The sequence below is a fragment of the Callithrix jacchus genome, chromosome 22, assembly GCF_049354715.1.
Source record: "Callithrix jacchus isolate 240 chromosome 22, calJac240_pri, whole genome shotgun sequence".
Lineage (NCBI taxonomy): Eukaryota > Metazoa > Chordata > Mammalia > Primates > Cebidae > Callithrix > Callithrix jacchus.
In genome coordinates this window covers 19,410,813-19,437,801 of record NC_133523.1, presented here as the reverse complement: position 1 = coordinate 19,437,801, position 26,989 = coordinate 19,410,813, and the positions used below count along the sequence as shown (strand labels likewise).

Sequence of the window (26,989 nt, the reverse complement as noted above, 5' to 3'; positions counted from 1 at the left end):
TTGTTTTTTGAGACACTTTTACTCTTGTTGCCAGGCTGCAGTGCAATGGTGCGGTCTCTGCTCTCTGCAACCTCCGCCTCTCACGTTCAAGCGATTCTCCTGCCTCTGCCTCCAGAGTAGCTGGATTACAGGCGTGTGCCACCACACCTGGCTAATTTTTGTAATTTTAGGAGAATGGGGTTTCACCATTTTGGTCAGGCTGATCTGTAACTTCTGACCTGGTGATCCGCCTGTCTCAGCCTCCCAAGGTGCTGGAATTACAGATGTGAGCCACCGTGCCCGGCCCCCATCTGTTTGTGTTTTTTGCCTACTTTTTAATTCAGTGGTATGTTGTTTTCTTGTCAACTTGTTTAAGTTTTTAAATTCTGGACATTAAATCTCCATAAGAAAATAGTTTGCAATTTTAAAAAATTTTCTAGATTGTCTGTTTAGTCTGTTAATATTTTCTTTGCTGTGCAAAAGCTCTTTATTTCCATTTGTCAATTTTTTCTTTTATTGCAATTCCTTTTGGTATCTTCATCATAAAATCTTCGCTAGTTTCTAGGCCTAGAATGGTATTTTTTAGGTTTATTTTCCAGATTTTTTTTTTTAAATTATAAGTTTTGCATTCAAGTCTTTAACTCATCTTGAGTTGATTTTTATATATGGTGTAAGGAAGGTGCCCAGTTTCAATCTTCTACATAGTACTAGCTAGTTCTTCCAGCACCATTTATTAAATGGGGAATTCTTTTTACATTCCTCTCATCAGCTTTGTCAAAGATCGCGTAGTTGGCCCACCTCCGCCTACCAAAGTGCTGGGATTACAGGTGTGAGCCACCTTGCCAGGCCATCAACATAGAAATCTTAAAGACCCCCCCTTTGAGAGTGTGGCTCGGTAAGCTTTTCAGATCTTGTTTGGTGAATGCTGCAGTTATGTGAGAGGCTCCAGGTGTAAATAGAATCTGATGACAGAATCTGTAAGTGTAAACAAGCATCTTAAGAGTGAGATCAAGCCGGGCACGGTGGCTCATGCCTGTAATCCCTACACTTTGGGAGGCTGAGGCGGGTGGATCATGAGGTCAAGAGATCGAGACCGTCCTGGTCAACATGGTGAAACCCTGTCTCTACTAAAAAAAATACAAAAAATTAGCTGGGCATGGTGGCGTGTGCCTATAATCCCAGCTACTCAGGAGGCTGAGGCAGGAGAATTGCCTGAACCCAGGAGGCGGAGGTTTCGGTGAGCCGAGATTGCACCATTGCACTGCAGCCTGGGTAACAAGAGCGAAACTCGGTCTCAAAAAAAAAAAAAAAAATTCAGAGACTCAGACTTTATTTCATATGTTCTTAAAATAAAATCTGTACAAGATCTTCAGTTTATTTTACATATTAAAATTTAAGAGGTGCTTTTTAAATTTTTTTTATTTTTAGATTGAGTCTTGCTTTGTCACCGAGGCTGGGGTACAGTCTCAAGTAGCTGGGACTACAGACGCTTGCCACCATGCCTGCTAATTTTTTGGTATTTTTAGTAGAGACAGGGTTTCACGATGCCGGCCAGGCTGGTCTCAAACTCTTGACCTCATGATCCGCCTGCCTCGGCCCCCAAAGTGCTGGGATTACAGGCATGAGCCACCTCACCGAGGTTTAAGAGGTGCCTTCTAATTCAACATGTCTTCTTTGTCCGAAAGGTATAGACAGCTCATTCTTTGTGATGCAAATATAGAACTAAAACCGCACATGTTTGTGTTTATGCCTTTAGTTTTGTACTTTAATACTCATTAAAGTATTTATACACAAACACACACATACACACACACACACTGGTTTTGTAAAGCTTATATCAGTCTCTTCTCTCAGAGTTAGAGAATATATTAGAGAATATTTCTTTGTTAAAAATTGTTAGATAATTTCATTCATTCCTATAAGTCTGAACCAATTTTCTTTACTCTCTTATTTAACCTTAAATGATAAATTCTGCCCATGGACACTTGTAAATATGTGTTTGTGTGTTTTTCAGGGGCCGTTGACATTTAGAGATGTGGCCATAGAATTCTCTCTGGAGGAGTGGCAATGCCTGGACACAGCACAGAAGGAATTGTATAGAAAAGTGATGTTAGAGAACTACAGGAACCTGGCCTTCTTGGGTGAGAATAACTTTAATACACAATTCCTCATATACCCTAAAGGTTTCATTTCTCTATTTTTATATAATAATTTTTGGTAATTAATGCTTTCCATAAATGAATTTCTAATCCTTGTTTTCAAAAAATCTTGAGGAATGGTTCATGTAGAAAAGACTTCTTCAAGATGTTTTATCTTGGCCTGAACCTTTTACATTTCTGAGTTGGTCTGTATCCTTCACTGTAGAGGAGTAGTAATTTCAGAAATTTCGTGGTATAAAATATTGTCGCCCCCATGTAAAAATCGGCTTGCCACCACTACTTTTTGACTCATAAGTACTGGGTAGTGAAATTAAGAACCTACTAATTTAAAATATTTTCTAAATGTTAAGAACTTTCTGTCATTAAATAGTATTTTGGGATTTTTTCTAGAATATTCTATGACATCTCTTTAGTAAGCACGGTAGAGGTTGGTAATTAGAGAATCTGAGAGATTCATGTAATTTATTTTTAATAAAGCAGGTATTGCTGTCTCTAAGGCAGATCCGATCACCTGTCTGCAGCAAGAAAAAGATCCCTGGAATATGAAGAGACACAGTATGGTAGCCACACCCCCAGGTAGGTGAGAATGAATGAAACAGTTGACATAGTTGAAAAGTGGGAAGATTAAAAAAAAGGAAAAAAAAACCCAGACAGTCCCTACAGAGTGATTTGGGAAGTTGTGTTCCAAAGCAAATAGTTTCTGGGAAGCCTGAGGCGTTTGCTTGTTTTGTTGTTGTTTTCTCACATAGGGCCATCTTCTCTCTTATGCTTTCAAATTCTCGAATGAGTCTACTTTTGCTACATTGATCTTCCTTCAAGTTTACAGTGAGAGCCAAAATCCTCTTCATGGCATTAAAACGCAATACAATCTCACTGGTTTCTTATCGTTTTGTGGTATCATACAGATATCTGCATGATTTTTAGAAACTTTATTTTAAATTACTTTTTTAGTTCTCTTTTTGTATGATGTCTAAACTGTACTCGTCGTGGTCTGTTTTTGTTGTTTTGTTTTGTTTTGTTTTTGTTTTTGAGACAGAGTCTCCCTCTGTCACCCAGGCTGGAGTGCAGCGGAGCAATCTTAGCTCACCATAACTTTTGCCTCCCAGGTTCAAGTGATTCTTCTGCCTAAGCCTCTCAAGTAGCTGGGATTACAGGCATGTGCTGCAATGTTTGGCTGATTTTGTATTTTTAATAGATGGGGTTTTTCCATGTTGATCAGGTCGGTCTTGAACTCCTGACCTCAGGTGATCCACCCACCTCGGCCTCCCAAATTGCTGGAATTACAGCATAAGCCACCATGCCCAGCCTCTATGGGTTTTTATGTTAATTTTCTGCACATTCCATCCGGTTTTTATTACTATATTCTTGACATATAGTTTGGAATTAGAAAGTATAAATTATAAGTGGCCCTTTGCATTGTTGTTTTCCTCAGGATTGCTTTGGCTATTTGAAGTTTATTGTAGTTTCTTGTAAATTTTAAAAATGTAGTTTTTATTGCTGTGAAAACAAAGCCACTGGAATTTTGATAGGACGTTTGTTGAATATATAGATTACTTTAGAGAACATGGTACTTGAACAATATTTATTCTTTGAATGCATAAATATGAAATATTTTAAAATGTATGTCTTCTCTAATTTCTTTTATTGATTGGTTTTTTTGAGACAGAGTTTCACTCTTGTTGCCCAGACTGAAGTGCAGTGGTGCAATCTTGGCTTGCTGCAATCTCCACCTCCCAGGTTCAAGCCATTCTTCTGTCTCAGCCTCCTGGGTAGCTGGGATTTCAGGCACCTGCTACCCCTCTAGCTAATTTTTTGTATTTTTAGTAGAGATGGGGTTTCACCATGTAGGCCAGGCTATTCTTAAACTCCTGACTTCAGACAATCCCCCTTTGCCGCCTCAACCTCCCAAAGTGCTGGGAGTACAGGGGTGAGCCACCTCACCCGGCCTCTTTTATTGATTTATATCTTTCATTGTAAAGATTTCTTGCCTTTTTGGTTAAATTGTTAGAAATTCCTGATTTTAATTCTATTTTAAAAAGGATTGTTTTCTTGGCCGGCACCTCAGGACTGTAATCCCAGCACTTTTGGAGGCCAAGACAGGTGGATCACTTGAGTTCAGGAGTTTGAGATCAGTCTGGCCTATATGGTCTCTATTGAAAATATAAAAATTTAGCCAGGAGTGGTGGTGGGCTCCTATAATCCCAGCTACTCAGAAGTCTGAAGCAGGAGAATCACTTAAACTTGGGAGGCAGAAGTTACAGTGAGTTGAGATTGTGCCATTGCACTCCAGGCTGGGCCACAGAGCAAGACTCAGTCTAAAAAAGCAAAAACAAAAAAACAACAACAACAAAAAGGATTTTTTATTTCTGTTGTATCCAACAGCTTGTTTTAAGCGTATAAAACAGTAACATGAACATTTATGTTAATTTTACATTTTGTCAACTTAATGAATGTATTTGTTAGTTTAGGCAAATTTCAATGTACTGTCTTTTTTACTTTTTTTTTTTCTTTGAGATGGAATCTTACTCCGTCAGCAGGCTGGAGTGCAGTGGCTCGATCTTGGCTCACTGCACCCTCTGCCTCCTGTGTCGGGGCTATTCTTCTGTGTCAGCCTCCCTAATAGCTGGGACTACAGATGCGTGCCACCATGCCGAGGTAATTTTTGTTTTTTTAGTAGACAGGTTTCACCATGTTGGCCAGGATTGTCTCAATCTCTTGACATTGTGATCCGCCCACCTCGGCCTACCAACGTACTGGGATTACAGACTTGCGCCACCACGCCCGGCTGGCTATAGTTTTTTATATATAAGGTTATTCCTCAAACAACTTTTTACTTTTTTGTCTTCAATTTCAATGAATTTTTAAAAAATATTTTTTATTCATTATTTTGCCACATACTTCCAGTGCTATGTTAAAATAGAAGCATTGACAATGGGCACAATATAGTTTTATATTGGTGTCTGTGAAAACAACTCAAGTTTTCATACACTGATTTCAGGAGGTAAAGATCTTTTGTTGGCTTCTCAGGGTTCTAAAATGCCTCCGGGGTTTGTAGTGAATTGGGTTGTAACTTGGTCACAAGGCTTCTGTGTCTGCACTAGGGTCCACATTTAGTTGACTTGTTACAAGGGACTTAGGTAGTTGTAATTCCCAGTGGTTTTTGTTTTTTTTTTTAAATTAAATATTCTTCAGGACTTTTATCTGTGGAGCACACACTAGGGTAGGTTTCTACAGTCAAGTCCATATAAAATGGCCCTTATATCAGGATGTGAATGAGTACGGCTTTCACTGAGTACCAGAGAAAATTTCTGGGTTTCTGTATAGACAGAATTGGCCATGAACGGTTACCCATGGAACTGGAACTGAGTCAGTGACCTGCTTCAGGGACCACAGTAAAGATCAAGGTCTATAGGCCTCCCTGCATGGCTACAAATGGGTATCTTCCTCCAGGTCTCAGGAATGCCAGGACCTCTCCCAAACTGTAACTGGGAGGAGTTTGAGATGGTTTCAGAGTAACTTCAGAATTATCTCCCAAACTGTAACTGCGGGGAGTTTGAGATGGCTTCAGAGTAACTTCAGAATTCTCAGTGAGACCAAGTTGGTGGGTCCATTTCTTGATCTGTAACCAAGACCAGGGGTCCTGTAGTTTCCCACGTGAATGAGGACCTGCCCTTTGAAAAGGAACACTCATCAGTCTCTGGCTTCAGCAGAGTTTCACAACTCCCTCCCTAAATCTCAAAGCTCTCTTAAAGGCGTTTATACTGGAGACAAGGTCTTGCTTTATTACCCAGGCTGGTCTTGAAGTCCAGGCCTGAAGCAGTTCTTCAACCTCTATGTACCATGTAGTTGTCATTACAGATTTGAGCCATGATGTTTACTCCCTCATAAGGCATTTATTTAAGAAATGGATGAGACATTTTCTTCTTGTGGGAGAGATAAGCAAATGTAGCTGTTTTCATTTTTTTAATCCTACTGAGGTTTCTCTTGCTATACATTTTTATTTTCTATCTTCTATTTCAAATTGATCTGTAATTCTAGATTAAGACATTTAGGACAGTATGCCAGAATGTACATGTAATGCCTAAAGTAATTAAGATAATTGGTAGACACTCCATGTGTAATAGTTACTTATAAATTTAAATTTGCTTCAGGCAAAAAAAAAAAAAACCACCCAGGATTTTTCCCTGCTTGTTTTTGCATATATCTAAATAATAATATAATTTATTGCTAAGTATTTGTTTAATATATCAGAGGTTCTAAATATAATTTGGAAAAATACATTTTTTAAATTTAGCAATGTAAGGCTATTTGTTGCTTCTAAAGTTGCATTACAGCCATTTTATTTTGTGTACAAATAGCTTATGTTTAAAACATAAGTTATCACTTCTTTCTTTTCTTTTCTTTTCTTTTTTTTTTTTTTTTGTTTTTGAGATAGAGTTTCAGTCTTGTTGCCCAGGCTAACCTTCTGCCTCCCCAGTTCAAGTGATTCTTCTGCCTTAGCCTCTTAAGTAGTTTTAATTACAGGTGCCCGCCACCATGCCCAGTGAAGTTTTTTGTATTTTTATTGGAAACCGGGGATTCACCATGTTGGCCAGGCTGGTCTTGAACTCCTGACCTCAGGTGATTTGCCTGTCTCAGCCTCGCAAAGTGCCAGGCTTACAGATGTGAGCCACTGCACTTGGCCACTTGTTTCTTTTTGATGCTTATTTATCAAAAGTTTCTCATTTGAATATTTTGTTTATAATTATACTGAAGCTCTCTGAAATTTTACTGCTACACAATGCATGCCGATGATTCAGAATACCTGCTTTCATGAGTACAGTTACAGTCAAATGCTGTAGTTAGACATATTGTTTAATGGGACATTAATGTTGCATACCAGATATTATGAGTACATATGTGTTTTATTGCTGCGCAGTTTCATATTAGTGGTTTTTTTAGTGTAGGTTTCTTAACATCACCTTATTGTGTTTTTTGTTTTTTCTTATGTGTTTTAATTTTAGTCAATTTGCAATTCTGTTTGTATACTTTAAGTCAGTATGAGGTTCAATTAAAAGATAGCCATGTGTCGCCAGGCACGGTGGCTCACGTCTGTAATCCCAGCACTTTGGGAGGCTGAGGCAGGCGATCACCTGAGGTCGGGAGTTTGAGAGCAGCCTGACCAACATGGTGAAACCCTGTCTCTTTTTTTTTTTTTTTTTTTTTTGAGATGGAATTTCGCTCTTGTTACCCAGGCTGGAGTGCAATGGCATGATCTTGGCTGACCGCTACCTCCGCCTCCTGAGTTCAAGCAATTCTCCGGCCTCAGCCCCCCGAGTAGTTGGGACTACAGGCACGCACCACCATGCCCAGCGAATTTTTGTATTTTTAGTAGAGACGGGGTTTCACCTTATTGACCAGGATGGTCTCGATCTCTTGACCTCGTGATCCACCCGCCTCGGCCTCGCAAAGTGCTGGGATTATAGGCGTGAGCCGCCCGGCTTGGCTGTGAAACCCTGTCTTTGAAAAAAAAAAAAAAAGATCTGGGCACTATCGCACGTGCCTGTGGTCCCAGGTACTCTGGAGCCTGAGGTGGAAGAATCTTGAGCCAAGGACTGTCCAGACTGCAGTGAGTGAGCTAGGATGACACCACCCTGCACTCCAGAATTTAACAGTCTCTCTCCCCCAACCCCACGTCTTTCGTTTAAAAAAATAAATACATAAATAAATAATAAAAAATAAAAAGATAGCCATATGTCTATCACAGATTAGATATGTTTGTTTGTTTATCTATAAATATGACCCGAGGCCGGGTGTGGCAGTTTATTTTTTATTCTATTTTATTTTACATTCTGGGATATATGTGCAGGACATGCAGGTTTATTATAGGTAAACGTGTGCCATGGTGGTTTACTGCACCTATCAACCCATCACCTAGGTATTAAGCCCTGCATGCATTACCTAAATATCCTGATTCTCTCTCTCTCTCTCCCACAACAGGCCCCAGTGTATGTTGTTCCCCTTTATATGTCTGTGTGTTCTTACTGTTCAGCTTCCACTGATAAGTGAGAGCATTTGCTGTTTGGTTTTCTGTTCCTGCATTAGTTTACTAAGGATAATGGTTTCCAGTTTTATCCATATTTCTAAAAGTACACTATCTTTTTTTTTATGGCTGCATAGTATCCTATGGTATATATGTTCCACATTTTCTTAATGCAGTCTATCATTGATGGGCATTTGGATTAATTCCAAGTCTTTGCTGTTGTGAATAGTGCTGCAATGAACATACACATCCACGTATCTTTATAATGGAATAATTTATATTTCTGGGGTTTATATCTAGTAATGAGATTGCTGGTTCAAATGGTCTGTCTGCTTTTAGGTCTTTGAGGAGCCGCCATAGTGTCTTCACATTTCCACGAACAGTGTAAAAGCATTTGTGTGTCTCCACAGCGTCACCAGCATCTGTTGTTCTTGGCTTTTTAGTAGTCACCATTTTGACTGCTGTGAGATGGTATCTCATTCTGATTTTGATTTGCATTTGTCTAATGATCACCAATGTTGAGCTTTTTTTCATGTTTTTTGGCCACATGTCTTCTTTTGAGAAGCATCTCTTCATGTTCTTTGCCCACTTTTTAATAGGGTTGTTTTATTTTTGCAAAGTTCTTCAAGTTTGCTGTAGACTCTGGATATTAATCTTTGTTAACTGGATAGGTTGCAAAAATGTTATTTCATCCTATAGGTTGTTTGTTCACTCTGATGACAGTTTCTTTTGCTGTGCAGAAGCTCTTTGGCTTAATTAGATCCCATTTATCGATATTTCCTTGTGTTACGATTGCTTTAGAAGTTTTCATTATGAAATCTTGGCTTTTACCTGTGTTTTGAATGGTATTGCCTAGAGTTTTTTTTAGGGTTCTTATACTTTAGGGTTTCACATTTAAGTCTATAATTCACCTTGAGTTAATTTTTTTTTTTTTTTTTTTTGAGACGGAGTTTCGCTCTTGTTACCCAGGCTGGAGTGCAATGGCGCGATCTCGGTTCACCACAACCTCCGCCTCCTGGGTTCAGGCAATTCTCCTGCCTCAGCCTCCTGAGTAGCTGGGATTACAGGCACACACCACCGTGACCAGATAATTTTTTGTATTTTTAGTAGAGACGGGGTTTCACCATGTTGACCAGGATGGTCTCGATCTCTTGACCTGTTATCCACCTGCCTCGGCCTCCCAAAGTGCTGGGATTACAGGCTTGAGCCACCACGCCCGGCCTAATTTTTTATTTTATTGAGAATTTTTGCATGAATGTTTATCAGAGATAATTGGCTTTAAGTTTTCTTTTTTTGTAAAATCTTTGTCAGGTTTTGTTATCAGAATGATGCTGACCTCATGACTCAATTAAGGAAAAGTCCCACCTTTTCTATCTTTCTCATTGGTTTCAAAGATTTTCATGATTTCTGATTTAATTTCATTGTTTACCCAGAAGTCATTCAGGAGCAGCTTGTTCAAGTTCTGTGTGGTTTTCTGGTTGTGAATTTTTTTTGTTATTTTGTTGTTTTTTGAAGACAAATTTTCACTCTTTCAAGTAGGCTGGACTGTAGGGGCACAATCCAGGCTCATTGCAACCTCTGCCTTCCGGTTTCAAGTGATTCTTTTGCCTCAGCCTCCCAAGTAGCTGGGATTACAGGTACCCACCACCACCCCTGGCTAATTTTTGTATATTTAGTAGAGACGGGGTTTTATCATGTTTCCCAGGCTGGTCCTCAAGCTCCTGACCTCGTGACCTGCCCACTTTGGCATCCCAAAGTGCTGAGATACAGATGTGAGCCACCACGCTTGGAAAGGAGGTTTTTTTTTTATTTTTGAGACAGTGTCTTACTCTGTCACCCAGGTTGGCATGCGGTGGCGAGATCTTGGCTCAGTACCATCTCTGCCCCTGGGTTTAAACATTTCAACTGCCTCAGCCTCTTGAGTAGCTGGCTAAAGGCATGTGTCACCCGCCTGGCTAATTTTTTGTATTTTTAGTAGAGATGAGGTTTCACCATGTTAGCCAGGATGGTCTCGATCTCCTGACCTTGTGATCCACCTGCCTCCACCTTCCAAAGTGCTAGGATTACAGGCTTGAGCCACCATATCTGGCTTTAGTTGTGAGTTCTAATTTGATCACACTGCGCTGTGAGAGATTGTTATGATTTCAGTTATTTTGCATTTCTGAGAAGTGTTTTACCTCCAATTATGTGATCAATTTAAGAATAAGTGCTGTGTGGCACTGAAAAGAATGTGTATTTTTTTGTTTTTGGCTGAAGAGTCCTGTAGATTTCAGTCAGGTCCACTTGTCCCAGAGCTGAGTTCAAGTCCTGAATTTTCTTGTTACTTTTATTTCTTAATTATCTGTCTATTACTGGCAGTGAGATGTTAAAATCTCTCAGTATTATTGTGTGAGAGTCTAAGTCTCTTTGTAGGTCTCTAAGAATGTGTTTTCTTTTTTGTGAGACGGAGTTTCACTCTTGTTACCCAGACTGGAGTGCAATGTCACGATCTCAGCTCAGTGCAACCTCCGCCTCCTGGGTTCAAGCACTTCTCCTGCCTCAGCCTCCCGAGTAGCTGGGACTACAGGCGTGCACCACCATGCCCAGCTAATTATTGTATTTTTAGTAGAGACGGGGTTTCACCTTGTTGACCACGATGGTCTCGATCTCTTGAACTGTGATCCACCGGCCTCGGCCTCCCAACGTGCTGGGATTATAGGCATGAGCCACCGCGCCCGGCTGTTTTGGTTTATATTACACTTGTGTATGAAATTGTTTAACTCTGCACAATTTAAGACAGTGTTGAGCAAAATCAACTATGAATCAGCTGTGTGTCAATGGCCAATATCATTACATCTAAGTTTTTTTCCCTGTGTCAGTATTATTCCTGTTTCTTTTTTTAAATAAGTTGTATATTTGTTGTGTAGGTTTGTTGTAAACGGTTTTTCAGTCTTATCTAGGTGAGTAGTCATAAAAATCCTCCTAATTTTTTTTTCTTTTTTAAAAATTTATCCTAGATTTCAGAACACCTACTTTGAATGCCTATAGTTAATCTGTATTATTTTTGTGTGGGAGAAACACTTTGGGATTTAAAGATAATATATAAACTGTCATAACTCTGAATATTTTTAGGTATTATTTTTACTTACCAAAACATAACAAAATTTGTTATCAAGTATCTATATATATATTTTTTTGAGACTGAGTTTCGCTCTTGTTACCCAGGCTGGAGTGCAATGGTGTGATCTTGGCTCACCGCAACCTCCACCTCCTGGGTTCAGGCAATTCTCCTGCCTCAGCCTCCTGAGTAGCTGGGATTACAGGCACGCACCACCATGCCCAGCTAATTTTTTCTTTTGGATTTTTAATAGAGACGGGGTTTCACCATGTTGACCAGGATGGTCTCGATCTCTTGACCTCGTGATCCACCCGCCTCAGCCTCCCAAAGTGCTGGGATTATAGGCATGAGCCACCGTGCCCAGCTGAATTGTGTTTTTTTTAATGTCTTTCTTTTTCTCTTTCTTTTTTTTTTCCTTTTGAGACAGAGTTTTACTGTTGTCACCCAGGCTGGAGTGGAATGAATGACATGATTTTTGCTAACTGCAACCTCTGCCTTTTGGGCTCAAGTGATTTTCCTCCCTAGCCAATTGAGGAGCTGGGATTATAGGCATCTGCCAGCATGCTTGGCAAATTGTTGTCTATTTAGTAGATAGGGAGTTTCACCATGTTGACCAGGCTGTTTTCAAACTCCTGACTTCAAAGTGATTCTGTCATGACCTCCAAAAGTGTTGGGATTACAGGCATGAGTGACTGTGCTCTACCACAAGATTCTTTTAATTCTGTAGCTTTGTAATGTGTTTTTCTTTCTTTCCTTTTTTTTCTTTTTTTTTTTCTCTAAGACTTAGTCTCATCCCATCATCCAGGCTGCAGTGCACTTGTGTCATCCTGGCTTACTGCAACCTCTGTCTCCTGGGTTCAAGGAATTCTCATGCCTCAGTCTCCCGAATGGCTGTGATTACAAGTGCCCACCACTATGCTCAACTAATTTTTCTGAATATTTAGTAGAGACAGGATTTTAGCGTGTTGGCCAGGCTGGCCTTGAACTCCCAACCTCAGGTGATCCACCCACCTAAGCCTCCCAAAGTGCTGGGATTACAGGCATGCACCACTGTGCCTGGCCTGTAGTGTGTTTTCAAATCAGAAACTGTAATGCCTTTATTATTGTTTCTTCTTTGGAAGACTGTTGTGTACTTCATTGTCTCTTTTGATTCCATATACTTTTGAGGTTGCTATTTCTATTTGCTCAAAAATGGAAAATAATTCTGAAAAACATTTCATTAAATCTGTACATTACATTGAGCGTTATGAGCATTTAAAAAATATTATTTCCATCTTTGAATAGGAGCATGCTGATGAGTGTGTTGTTTTATTTCTATGTATTGGTACATTTTTATTTTTATTTTTTGGTGGAGTGGAGTTTTGTTCTTGTTACCCAGGTTGGTGTGCAATGGAACAATTTTGGCTCACTGCAACCTCTGCCTCCTGAGTTCAAGCATTTCTCCTGCCTTAGCCTTGGTTGCCAGGATTACAGGGATACACCACCACTCCTGGCTAAGTTTGTATTTCTAGTAGAGATAGAATTTCCTCATGTTGGTTAGGCTGGTCCTAAACTACCCACCTCAGGTGATCCGCCTTCCTCATTCTCCCAACATGCTGGGTTTACATACATGGGCTCTACCACACCCCGCCCACTCGTCAGTTTTACCTTGCAGCTTCCAAGATCCTCTTTTCTCTGACTTTTAAAATTGTGCTTACAGATCTGTTTGATATAAACATCTTAGTCTGTATCCTAGTTTGTTTAGCTTCTTTGTATCATTTTTTAAAAGATTTTTCAGTTATTCCTTTTTATATTTTTACCTCTTTCTGTTTTTCTTTCTTCTTTCATTTTCTAAATTAAGTCTTGCTTTGTCATGAGGTTGGAGTGCAGTGGTGCAATCTTGGCTCACTGCAATCTCTGCCTCCCTGGTTCAAGCAATTCTCTTACCTTGGCCTCTCAAGTAGCTGTAATTATAGGCCCCTGCCACCGCACCGAGCTAATTTGTGGATTTTTAGTAAAGACAGTGTTTCACCATGTTGGCCAAGATAGTCTCGATCTCCTGATCTCGTGATATGCCCGCCTTGGCCTCCCAAAGTGATGGGATTACAGGCCTCAGCCACTGTGCCTGACCTGGTTTTCTAATATGTTAAATATTTTTGTTATTTTGAGTTTTCTAATTTTCTATTCTTCTCTGTGTTCACGGTCCAGTTGAGTATTATTTAAATTTATTTTCAGTTTTTAAAATTATACATCAATTTTTAATCTTTCTGAAAATTTTTTATTTTTGTTGAAACGACATTGCCTTATTTTAACGTTGTAATCTTTTATTAAAATTTGAACATCAAAAAAGTTAACCTGTTTGAATCTTTATGATATGGCTTTCTCCTGGCCTACTTTGAACAATTGTCTGGGTCAGAGATTCTGAGAGTCTCTGAGACATGTTCTTAAAATGTGTCTAAAATTTTCTTTCTTTGTTTCTTTTTTTTTTGTTTTTAAACACGGGGTTTCACCATGTTGGCCTGGCTGATCTTCAACTCCTGACCTCAGGTGATTTGCCCACCTTGGCCTCCAAAGCGCTTGGATTACAGGTGTGAGCCACCATGCCCAGATTGTCTAAAGTTTTTTTCTTTTTACTTAAAATTTAAGGGACTGTGGTGGGAGGGGCAGGGAATAGAAAAAAAAATGATTTAAGACTAATGCTGGGTAAATGTAACAGATTCTTCCTTTTCCTTTTATTTCCTCCTTTTATGTGGCTTTAGTGCTCACTTGGGGCACTTGAAACACTTAGCTCATTTATCATTTTCTCTCAGATGTATTTTGGTTAGTTTTTGTTACATATAAATGTCTATAAAAAACTAGGGCCTCTTGTATTTTTATATACTGTCTTGTTTATGTAGTTTTTATAATGTTACAGGTAAATTAGCTGAGCATGGTGGCACGTGCCTGTCATCCCAGCTACTCAGGAGGCTGAGGCAGGAGAATTGCCTGAACCCAGGAGGCGGAGGTTGTGGTGAAGCGAGATCGTGCCATTGAACTCCAGCCTGAGTAACAAGAGCAAAACTCTGTCTTAAAAATAAATAAATAAAATAATAATAATAATAACATTACAGGTTAGAATTGTAATGTATATTTATCTGAGCCTAGTAAGTGAAGTAATTTGTTATTTTTATTTCTTTCAGTTCTGTGTTCTCATTTTGGCCAAGACCTTTGGCCAAGGCTGGAAATACAAGATTCTTTTCAAAAAGTAATACTGAGAGAAAATGGAAAATGTGGACATAAGGATTTACAGTTACGAAAAGGCTGTAAAAGAGTGAATAAGTTTAATGTGTACAAGGAAGGTTATAATGAACTAAACCAGTGTTTGAAAACTAACAGAAGCAAAATATTTCAATATGATAAACATGTGAAAGTCTTTCATAAATTCTTAAATTCAAATAGACAGAAGACAAGACCTACTGGAAAGAGACCTTTCAAATGTCAAAAATGTGGCAAATCATTTTACATGCTTTTACACCTAAGTCAACATAAAAGAATTCATATTAGAGAGAATTCTTACCAATGTGAGGAATGTGGAAAAGCTTTTAACCAGTACTCCTACCTTACTAATCATAAAAGAATTCATACTGGAGAGAAACCCTACCAATGTGAAGAATGTGGCAAAGGCTTTACCCTATCCTCAAACTTTACTGCACATAAGAGAATTCACACTGGAGAGAAACCCTACAGATGTCAAGAATGTGGCAGAGCTTTTAACCGAAAAGCACATCTTACTAGACATAAGAGAATTCATACGGGAGAGAAGCCCTACAAATGTGAAGACTGCGGCAAAGCTTTTAAACAGTCCCTACACCTTACTAATCATAAGAAATTTCATACTGGAGAGAAACCCTACAAATGTGAAGAATGTGGCAAAGCGTTTACACTACCTTCATACCTTACTGCACATAACAGAATTCATACTGGAGAGAAACCGTACAAATGTGAAGAATGTGGCAAAGCGTTTACCCTATGTTCATACCTTACTGCACATAAGAGAATTCATACTGGAGAGAAACCCTACAAATGTGAAGAATGTGGCAAAGTGTTTACCCTTTCTTTGCACCTTGCTAGACATAAGAGAATTCACACCGGAGAGAAACCCTACAGATGTCAAGAATGTGGCAGAGGTTTTAACCGACACATACACCTTACTGGACATAGGAGAATTCATACGGGAGAGAAACCCTACAGATGTGAAGAATGTGGCAAAGGATTTACCTTATCCTCATACCTTACTAGACATAGGAGAATTCATACAGGAGAGAAACCCTACAAATGTGAAGAATGTGGCAAAGGCTTTACCTTATCCTCATACCTTACTAGACATGAGAGTATTCATACAGGAGAGAAAACCTACAAATGTAAAGAATGTGACAAAGCCTTTAACCAGTACTCAAATCTTACTATACATCAGAGAATTCATACTGGAGAGAAACCCCACAAATGTGAAGAATGTGGCAAAGCCTTTAAACAATCATCACACCTTACTAATCATAAAATAATTCATACTGGAGAGAAACACTACAAATGTGAAAAATGTGGCAAAGCCTTTACCCTATCCTCATACCTTACTATGCATAGGAGAATTCATACTGGAGAGAAACCCTACAGTTGTGAAAAATGTGGCAAAGCCTTTACCCTATCGTCATATCTTACTAGACATAGGAGAATTCATACAGGAGAGAAACCATACAGATGTGGAGAATGTGACAAAGCCTTTAACCAGTATTCATATCTTACTAAACATAAGAAAATCCACACTGAAGAGAAACCCTGTAAGGGTGAAAAATATGGCAAGACCCTTAACTAGTCCTCAGTTCTTAAAAGACATGAAATAATTCATACTGGAGAGAAACTCTACAAAGCCGAAACATGTGACATATGCCTTTGACAACATTTCAAACTTTTCTACTCATAAAAGAAATCCTATTGGTAAGATTCATATTAGTTATGAGAAGAATACATTTTACAATAAAAGACATAATATAAATTAAGTAATACATACTAACATAATTATTCATGAACTTGCATTATTAATAGTTAAATATTTCTATTACACAAAATAATCTAGATACAATGCAACCTCATGACATTAGCAGTAAAATACTTAATAGAAATTTTTCAAAATGATGTCAAAATTAAATTTAAAAATTCAAAACAATAAAAATTTTACCTATAGAAAAAATATTCCTTAACTTCTTTGCAGCTGAAAGCCACTGGCACAGAAAAGTCACTAGAGATGTTAATCCATCATGTTATTAAATAGCATATTGCTACCATCTTTTACCTATACCCTTTAGTAAGGTGGAAGAGGTTAAAGGTTGTGGTATGATAACACTTCACTGAATGCACAGTAGTATTTAACATGTTAAAAATGTTGAAGGCCGGGCGCGGTGCCTCACGCCTATTATCCCAGCACTTTGGGAGGCTGAGGTGGGCGGATCACAAGGTCAGGAGATCCAGACCATCCTGGCCAACATGGTGAAACCGTCTCTACTAAAAATACAAAAATTAGCTGGGCGTGGTGGCGTGCGCCTGTCATCCCAGCTACTCAGGAGGCTGAGGCAGGGGAATTCCTTGAACCCAGGAGGCGGAGGTTGCGGTGAGCCGAGAAAGCGCCATTGCACTCCAGCCTGGGTAACAAGAGCGAAACTCTGTCTCAAAAAAAAAAAAAGAAAGAAAACAAATGTTGAATTGGGCCGGGCAGGGTGGCTCACGCCTGTAATCCCGGCACTTTGGGAGGCTGAGGTGGGTGGATCATGAGGTCAAGAGATCGAGGCCATCCTGGTCAACAAGATGAAACCTTGTCTCTACTAAAAATACAAAACATTAGCTGGGCATGGTGGCTCGCACCTTTAGTCCCAGTGACTTGGGAGGCTGAGGCAGGAGAATTGCTTGAACTTAGGAGGCAGAGGTTGCGGTGAGTCAATCGCGCCATTGCACTCCAGCCTGGGTAAGCAGAGCAAAACTTTGTCTCAAAAATTAAAAAAAACTTTATAATTAAAATTTTTAAAGTACTGTATTATATAAAAGTACAATTAGTACAAAAATACACTACCAATTTGATTTTTTAAAAATTAAACGTTTTCTTCTCATAATGCAGAATAGTACTCTGAACACATACCTACTCATGCATCATTCAATCGTATAAAAACCCCAAAGAGCCTCTCTATTTAGATTTTCATTATGCGTCTTTTGTTTCAGTTTCTTTAGTTTTCTGTAGAAAAGATTGTAAATAATGCCCACCTAATAAAGAATCTCTTGGGCTCACGCTTCTAATCTCAGCACTTTGGTAGATGGAGGCAGGCAGATTGCCTGAGGTTGGGAGCTTGAGAGCAGCTTGACCAACATGGAGAAACTCATGTCTCTACAAAAAAATTAGCTGGGCATAATTGTGCATGCCTGTAATCCCAGCTACTTGGAAGGCTGAGGCAAAAGAATTGCTTGAACCTGGGAGGCACTGGTTGTGGTGAGCTAAGATTGTGCCATTGCAGTCCAACTTAAGAAAGGAGCAAAACATTGTCTCATAAAAAAAAGAAAAGGTTACAGTAGCACCTGTGGAAAAGAGAAGAAAAAAAAACACTTTTTGAAAGTCAAGCCCAGTCGTGTATTTGTACTATGAAATACCTGAGTTGGGTGAATTTCTCTCTTGTTGAGGTTTTAACATAAACCTGAAACTCCTGAGTTTTTCAGAAAGTACAATCCTGGTCTGTGGTAAGTAGAAAATATAGTACAGGGACTGTGTAGAGAAGATTTCAGTTTTCCCAAGGGGCTATTATTGGCTCCTCGATAAATCAAATTTGAATTTATTTTTTTTTAAACACTGCCAGTTAAAGCCTTGGCAAAATAACAAGTTTCTCCAGTTGTGCCCTGTTACTTATAAAAAAAAAAAAAAAATTCTGGACCAGGTGCAGTGGCTGATGCCTGTAATCCGAACACTTTGGGAGGCTGAGGCCGGTGGTTCATGAATTCAATATATTGAGACAATCCTGGCCAACATGGTGAAACCCTGTGTCTACTAAATATACATAAAATTAGCTGGCTGCAGTGGCTATGCACACCTGTAGTTCCAGATACTTGGGAGGCCAAGGCAAAGAATCGCTTGAACCTGGAAGGCAGAGGTTGCAGTGAGCTGACATGCCACTTCAAATGCCTGTTGACAGAGGGAGACTCCATCTCAAAAAAAAAAAAAGTATATTACTTCAGCCTTATGTTAGTTCAGTGCATGCAGCTAATCCTTGCTCTGCCTGATATTCATGAACTTTTCAGCTCTTCATGAGTCCTGAAGTTTTTGTCTCTTACATCACAATCTCCAAAGTTATCAGAAACTTTGATTCAAGAGCATGTGTTAGAATTTTATAGCTGATTATAAAACCACCTTCTAAGGAGGATCAAAGCAATACAACCACTGTCTGTGAATGACAAATAGTTTTAGGACAGTTATAGTCAAAGACACACAAGGAAATGTGTTACCTCTGTGGCCCACGATAATTTAACATAACAATGATGATTGCTGATAATGTACACTAAGTCATATAAGAGTTCTCCCAAATTTTGGAACACCTACTAAAGTTTTTGTAGAAATACAGCCCAAAGAAAACCAAGCACCATTTTATATTCAACAATGCTTTCTGTATAATTTTATAAGAAATAAGCAAAATTATCTCATTTATAAACTTTAGGAGATGTAATATTTTAAAGGACTAATTAGGTAAGAAAAATACATAACTTTATTTTTTATCTTTTTCTCTTTCCTTTTAAAAATACATAACTTCTGGCCTGGCACGGTGGCTCAAGCCTGTAATCCCAGCACTTTGGGAGGCGGGTGGATCACGAGGTCAACAGATTAAGACCATCCTGGTCAACATGGTGAAACACCGTCTCTACTAAAAATACAAAAAATTAGCTGGGCACGGTGGTGCGAGCCTGTAATCCCAGCTACTCACGAGGCCGAGGCAGGAGAATTGCCTGAACCCAGGAGGCGGAAGTTGCGGTGAGCCGAGATCGCGCCATTGCCCTCCAGCCTGGGTAAGAAGAGCAAAACTCTGTCTCAAAAAAAAAAAAAAACAAACAACCATCTAATTTGATTTTGGAAAGTTTGATGATGGAACTTTGTTTCACAGAAAGAATCTTAGTGAAAATATTAAAGGTTAAAAACACTTGATATCACAGGTCATTTTAAAATAAGTCATTTATTTAACCAAAGTGATAATGAGTTCCAAGGGAGAGTGAGGAAAAACTTCATTTTTGGGGAGAGAAGACTTAATATGCCAAACAATCTCTAATAGACCAGCATAAAGCCCATTTGTTTTTCAAAATGTTACAAACAATATAAAATGTTAATTTTTTTTTTTTTTGAGACGGAGTTTTGCTCTCCTTACCCAGGCTGGAGTGCAATGACGGGATCTCGGCTCACCACAACCTCCGCCTCTTGGGTTCAGGCAATTCTGCCTCAGCCTCCCGAGTAGCTGGGATTACAGGCACACGCCACCATGTCTCAGCTACTTTGGAGGCTGAGGCAGGAGAATCATTTGAACCTGGGAGGGGGAGGTTGTACTGAGCCAAGATTGGGCCACCAAACTCCAGCCTGGTGACAGAGTGAGACTCCATCTCTCTCTCTCTCTAATATATGTATATGTGTGTATATATATATATATATATATATATATAATATTATATAAGATAAATTAGTATATTTTATATATATATATATATATATTGCGAAGCAAAAAGAATAATGCCAAGAGGTGCCCTCCACAGCCCTGGCTTCTACCTCCTCTTCCACGCTGTGCTCAACTGCCACTACAGATATTCATACTGTATCACAGGACCAATAAAACCACTCCACCAGCCACCGAAAGAGGAGCCACAGAAAGACCAAGAAACACAGCCTGGCCACCTTATACTACCCTAGAATGTACTAACAGCCATTGTTGGCATTCAGGAGTTGTTTATTCCTATCTTCCCACTACTTGAAAGAATTCTAAACCAGCTGGACACGGTGGCTGACGCTTGTAATCCCGGCACTTTAGGAGGCCAAGGCAGGCAGATCACCTGAGGCCAGGAGTTTGAGACAAGCCTGGCCAATATGGTGAAACCCTATCTTTAATATAAATAGAAAAGGCTAAGGCAGGAGAATCACTTGAACCCAGAAGACAGAGGTTGCAGTTAACGGAGATTGTGCCACTGTACTCCAGTCTGGGTGACAAGAATGAAACTCTATCTCAAGGAAAAAAAACGTTTGAAACAATAACAATCTAGACTGGCTGGAAGCTGGTGCCTGGTACATCTGACAACTGCAAACAGCTTAGTGCTCCTGTCTCAGGTACACACTGGCCCGCCTGACACCCAAATAAAACAATTGTTTTTTTGTTTTTTTAAAGTCCTGGCCTTGTCAGGTGGTTCCCTCCTGTAATCTCAGCACTTTGAGAGGAAGAGGTGAGCGGACCACGTGAGGGCCAGAGTAGTTAAAAACCAGCATAGATAAACCCTGTTTCTTCTAAAAGTTACAAAATTGTCCGGGCATGGTGGCGCATGCCTGTAATCCCAGCTACTCAGGAGGCTGAGGCAGAATTGTTTGACCCCGGGAGGCGGAGGTTGCAGTGAGCTGAGATCGTGCCATTGCATTCCAACCCCGGCAACAAGAGCAAAACTCCATCTCAAAAAAACAAAAACAAAAACGAGGGTCCCTGTAATGGTGGTGATTCAGTCAGGGATGCACTAGCTAGCAGGGCCTTGACTGTGTAACCCAAAAGGTGTATGAGACAGGTCTTGATTAATACGGAAAGTTTATTCTGCCAGTGTAAAGAATAGGCCTGTGGCTCAGTCCCAGGAGGTCCTGAAGACATGTGCCCAAGGTTCCTTTGATACATCTTAGGAAGAAATCAATATGTGTAAAATGTATCTTGGTTTAGTAAGGAAGGACAACTGGAAGTGGGGGCTTCCAGGTTACAAGTAGATAAGAGAAAAGGTTGTATTCTTTTGAGTCTTTGATTAGCCTTCCACTGAATACAGAATGTCCTTTGGCCCAGTGAATCTGCATTCTTACATTAACAATAGGGTAGAAAAAGCTATGGGATCTGCATTTGTCTCGGGTGAGCCTCAGAGGGATGACTGAGTTCTGTCTGTTCTTTGTTCACAAGGAATTTCTTTGCAAGCAAATTGTGAGAAAGGTATATAGGGTTTTTTTCAATTCGTTTTGTTTTGAGATGGAGTATTGCTCTGTCACTCAGGCTGGAGTACAGTGGAGTAATCTCAGCTCACTGCAACCTCCACCAAGCGATTCCTGAGTATACTATTAGTGTATTCAAGAATGAAGTGATTCTCCTGCATCAGCCTCCAAAGTAGCTGGGACTACAGGCATGTGCCACCATGCCCAGCTACCTTTTTTGTATTTTTTGTGGAGACGGTGTTTCACCATGTTGGTCAGAGTGGTCTCAAACTTTAGACCTCAAATGATCCACCCACCTCAGCCTCCAAAAGTGCTGTGATTACAGGTGTGAACCACCATGCCTGGTGATATGTGGTCTTTTATATTTGCAGCAGCTATTTTATTTAGGAATAAAATCTTATTTAGGAAGGCAGGCTTATCTGACAGTTCCCAGCTCAACTTTTCCATTGGCTTAGTAATTTTGGGGTCCTGAGATTTGTTTTTCTTTCACAGATAAGTGTTCATAATAACAAATACAGATTAGCCTGGGCATGGTAGCTCACCCCTATAATACCAGCACTTTGAGAGGCTGAGATGAGTGGATCACGTGAGGTCAGGAGTTCCAGACCAGCCTGGCCAACATGGTGAAACCCTGTCTCTACTAAAAAAACAAAAATTATAGCAGTCATATTCCTTATTAATCAAAACAAAATTAGCCCAGCAATGCTGGTGCAGGCCTATAATCCCAGCTACTTGAGAGGCTGAGGCAGGAGAATCACTTAAACACAGGAGTTGAAGGTTGCAGAGAGCCAAAATCATGCCGTTGCACTCCAGCCTGGGAAACAGAGTGAGGCTGAATCTCAACATATATATAGATACATACATATATATGTTAATAAAAAACTCATACATGCAAATATAACTAATGCTACATCTTTTAAAGTAGTCCATCCTGCAGAGCACTGTGGCTGATGCTTGTAATCCCAGCACTCTGGCAGGCCAAGGTAAGAGAATTATGAGGTCAGGAGTTCAGACCACCCTGTCCAATATGATGAAACGCCATCTCTACTAAAAATGCAAATTAGCAAGTGCTGTGGCGTGCACTTGCAGTCCCAGCTACCCAGGAGAGTGAGAAAAAAGAATAACTTGAATCCAGGAGGGCAGCCCTGGTGTCCAGGAGAATGTCCACTTTTCTCCAATTGATTTCCAGGATCACCCAGAGCTTGGTTGATAATGGTGGTGTGAATTGCCAGAGCCAGGGATAGGAGCTCTGGGGCCTGTCAGTCCTGATGAACCATTTGAGAGATTGGCCTTGTACCTTGTGACCAGCATCCCCAGAGATGGATCAAGATGGCTTCCTCATGCTGCCTGGGCCATCCTTCCTAGAAAGCCCTGGCTTACCACATCTGTAGCAGTTAACAGGTGCCCCTCAAGGATGTGGGAGTTTGCCGGCTTGTATGGTGGGAATAAAGCCTCTGCCTCTTTTTTTGTGTTTCCTGCCTCCCTCCTGGGCCTTCCTATCTCTGTTATAAAAGGCTGAGGTGACCACTTTCAGGAGGTTCTCAAAAGTACTATTTGGGGCCAGGCGTGGTGGCTCATGCCTGTAATCCAAGCACTTTGGAGGCCAAGGCAGGCGGATCACCTGAGGTCAGGAGTTCAAGACCAGCCTGACCAACATGGTGAAACCTTGTCTTTTAAAATAAAAAAAAAAGTAGGCCGGGCGCGGTGGCTCACGTTTATAATCCCAACACTTTGGGAGGCCGAGGCTGGTGGATCACGAGGTCAAGAGATTGAGATCATCCTGGTCAACAAGGTGAAACCCCGTCTCTATTAAAAATACAAAAAAAAAAAAAAAAATTAGCTGGGCATGGTGGCACCTGCCTGTAGTTCCAGCTACTGAGGAGGCTGAGGCAGGAGAATTGCTTGAACCCAGAAGGCGGAGGTTGTGGTGAGCCGAGATCGTGCCATTGCACTCCAGTCTGGGTAACAAAAGTGAAACTTCGTATCAAAAAAAAAAAAAGTACTATTTGGTCTCCAGGGCCTATTTTTTGCAACTTTCTCCTGATATCAAGAGCTGCCTCAGCAATACATTTATTTTTTTGGACTAGTTGTCATTTGATTGAATCAGAAGTTAGAAAATAGAAAATCAAGTCTTACTCAGTGAGTTGAGATTGCACCACTGCACTCCAGCCTTGGTGACAAAGGGGAAACTATGTCTCAAAAGAACAACAGAATGAAAGGTGAGTGTGGCTCCTGCCACTCATGCCTGTTATCCCAGCACTTTGGGAGGCCAAGATGGGCAGATCACGAGGTCAAGAGATCAAGACCATGGTGAAAACCTGTCTCTACTAAAAAATACAAAACTTAGCTGGGCGTGGTGGTGAGTGCCTGTGTTCCCAGCCACTCGGGAGGCTGAGGCAGGAGAATTGCTTGAACTCAGCAGGTGGAGGTTGCGGTGAGCCAAGATCATATCACTACACTCCAGCCTGGAGCCTGGTGACAGAACAAGATTCTGTCTCAAAAAGAAGAGTGTGGCCCAGGTGATCATCACCTGTCATTGGTGACAGAAAATGCTAAGGCTGGGCATGGTGGCTCACTACTGTAATCCCAGCACTTTGGGAGGACAAGGCAGGTGGACCATGAGGTTAGGAGTTCACCAGACCAGCCTGGTGAACATAGTGAAACCCTGACTACACTAAAAGTACAAAAATTATCCAGGCATAGTTGTGTGCCCCTGTAATTCCAGCTACTTGGGAGGCTGAGGCAGGAGAATCACTTGAACTTGGGAAGCAGAGATTGTAGTGAGCCAAGATTGCAGCACCACTGCACTCCAGCCTGGGCAACAGAGCATGGCTACATCTGAAAGAAAGAAAAGAAAAGAAAAAGGCTGGAGTGCAGGCCAGGTGGAGGAGAGATGCTAGGCTGTGGGGCTAGGCCCTGGGCATGCTGGACCTGTTAGGTCATTGAACATTTAACTGCCAGGCACTTGCCTCTGTCAGGTGCTTTGAGGTAAAGGAATTAGGCAGCACTCTCCGGAAGTCCCACTGTGCTGGGAGAATGGAGGAGGGTCTATATCTTGCCATTCTAGGGTAACTTTTATAGGAAGCTGGACTCTCTTGGAGAGCTAATGAAATGGGAGGAAGGCAATACCTCTGCTAGACCTCAGCGACAGAGCCTGAGAAGTAAGAAAGGGTGTGGAGGTGGCCTGACCCTATGTGAGGGGCTTCATAGCTCTTACAACTGGTGGCTGCTGCTTAGCCATCCCTCTCCAGAGCAGCCAGGTCCTCAGCCTCATGTATAGTTAAATGCCCTTTGGAGTGTCCATGTCTTAGAAATTCTGAAAAATAAAAGAGCCACAGATTCCAATTTTAATGTCTGTTAGTTTCTCTGAGCCAACTGGGAAAAGATGTCTTTCACATTGAAGTTTAAGTGGCACCGAAGGACGGCCAGCAGTGTCTTGGCCATGGAAACTCCTATGCGCTTCCTGCCCCCAGTTTGATTTGCAGCCTCATGGTTGTGTTGGCTGGCAGCAGTGTCTCATGCTTGTAATCCTAACACTTTGGGAGGCTGAGGCAGGCAGATAACTTGAGGTCAGGAGTTCAAGACAAAATTGGCCAACATGGTCCAACCCCGTCTCTACCATAAAGCACAAAAATGAGTTGGGTGTTGGGGCAGGCACCTGTAGTCCCAGCTACTTGGGAGGCTGAGATGGGAGAATTGTTTGAACTCAGAAGACAGAGGTTCCAGTGAGCTGACACTGTACCACTGCCCTTCAGCCTGGTCTACAGAGTGAGACCCTGTCTCAAAAAAAAGAAAGAAAAGAAAGAGAGAGAATTGACATGCACTAGGTTGTGGTTCCTGTGTGGATGGGCAGTTTTTCAAATAGAAAATCAAGTCTCACTGAGCTGCAGGAGCCACACTCAGTTGTTGTTCTTTTGCGACATAGTTTCACCTTTGTCACCAAGGCTGGAGTGCAGTGGTGCAATCTCAACTCACTGCAACCTTCATTTCCTGGTTTTTAGCAATTCTCTTACCTAAGCCTCCTGAAGCTGAGATTACAGGCACCCACCACCACACCAAGCTAATTTTTGTATTTTAGTAGAGATGGGGTTTCACCATGTTGGCCAGGCTTGTCTAGAACTCCTGACCTTGTGATCTGCCCGCCTTGGCCTCTCAAAATGCTGGGATTACAGGCACAAGCCACCGTGCCTGGCCTAAAAAAAATTTTTTTATGAGATGGAGTTTCACTCTTGTTACCCAGGCTGGAGTGCAATGGCAGGATCTCGGCTCACCGCAACCTCCCCCTCCTGGGTTCAGGCAATTCTCCTGCCCCAGCCTCCTGAGTAGCTCGGATTACAGGCCCACACCACCATGCCCAGCTAATTTTTTGTATTTTTAGTAGAGATGGGGTTTCACCATGTTGACCAGATGGTCTCGATCTGTTGACCTTGTGATCCACCTGCCTCGGCTTCCCAAAGTGCTGGGATTACAGGCTTGAGCCACCGTGCCTGGCCAGTTTCTTTTTAAATTTTTTTCTTTGACCTGGACTTTCGCTCATATTCCCCAGGCTGGAGTGCAATGGCATGATCATAGGTCACCACAACCTCTGTCTGTTAGGTTCAAGCATTTCTCCTGCCCCAGCCTCCTGAGTAGCTAGAATTACAGGCATGTGCCACAATGCCTGGCTAATTTTTTTTTTTTTTTTGAGACAGAGTCTCACTGCATCACCAGGCGCCAGGCTGCAGTGCAGTGGCGTGACCTCGGCTCACTGCAACCTCCGCCTCCCGGGTTCAAGCAATTCTCCTCCCTCAGCCTCCTGAGTAGCTGGAACTACGGGCACTCTCCACCACGCCCAGCTAATTGTTTTGTGTTTTTAGTAGAGACAGGGTTTTACCATGTTGGCCAGGATGGTCTGGATCTCGTGACCTCGTGATCTGCCCGCCTCGGCCTTCCAAAGTGCTGGGATTACAGGCGTGAGCCACCGCACCCGGCCTATCTTATTTCTTAATACTTAGTCGTGGCTTGCTACACTTTTTTGTTTTGTTTTTTTTTTTTTCTTCCCTGTGCTACTGCCCTCTGTCGACTGCTGAAACATCTATCTTTGGTCTCAGCTGACTCAAACTGGCATTCCAAAGTATACCACCATTACTATCAGCACTATATGTCATGGGAGACAGAAACCCATGTCTGGAAAGGCGCCTACAAGCAAGCAACAAAGATAAAGGAGCCAGTATTGTGCTCGTCTTTCTTTAAAAAAATTTAAAGCTGGCAATTTACTTTTTAATTGTTTTTAGGTTTCGTCTGGCTCACTTGCCCACCCTCGAGTGCAATGGCACAGTCTTGGCTCACTGCTACTTCTGCCTCCTGGGTTCAAGCGATTCTTCTGCCTCAGCTTCCCGAGTGGCCGGCATTCCAGGTCAAGCCACCACACCTGTCACTGTCGCCTTATTGAGTGCAATGTCTGGTCGCGTCTTCTGTCATTCATCGCCTGAGAGCGCAGACCCGTAGGTCTATCCATTCAGGGCGCTGGGGAGGAAACTGTCCAATTAGGTTCACAGTCGGAG

The 26,989-nt window shown here is 41.2% G+C and overlaps 1 protein-coding gene across 8 annotated transcripts in view; it reads left to right on the top strand.

Moving 5' to 3' along the window:
• LOC103789852 (uncharacterized) overlaps window positions 1-26,989 on the top strand; it is a 49,747-nt gene that overhangs the window by 22,563 nt on the left and 195 nt on the right. For 2 of the 8 annotated variants that reach the window (XM_054249702.2, XM_054249701.2), the window contains 4 exons: window positions 1,994-2,120; window positions 2,616-2,714; window positions 4,653-4,793; window positions 14,416-16,460. In XM_054249702.2, the coding sequence (XP_054105677.1) occupies window positions 2,087-2,120; window positions 2,616-2,714; window positions 4,653-4,793; window positions 14,416-16,085 (1,944 nt within the window). In that variant the 5' untranslated portion in view covers window positions 1,994-2,086 and the 3' untranslated portion in view covers window positions 16,086-16,460. Of the gene's footprint in view, window positions 1-1,993; window positions 2,121-2,615; window positions 2,715-4,652; window positions 4,794-14,415; window positions 16,461-26,719; window positions 26,930-26,989 lie in introns of those variants that run through there. The other 6 variants (XR_013531305.1, XR_013531306.1, XM_078361989.1 and 3 more) reach the window with 6 other exon arrangements.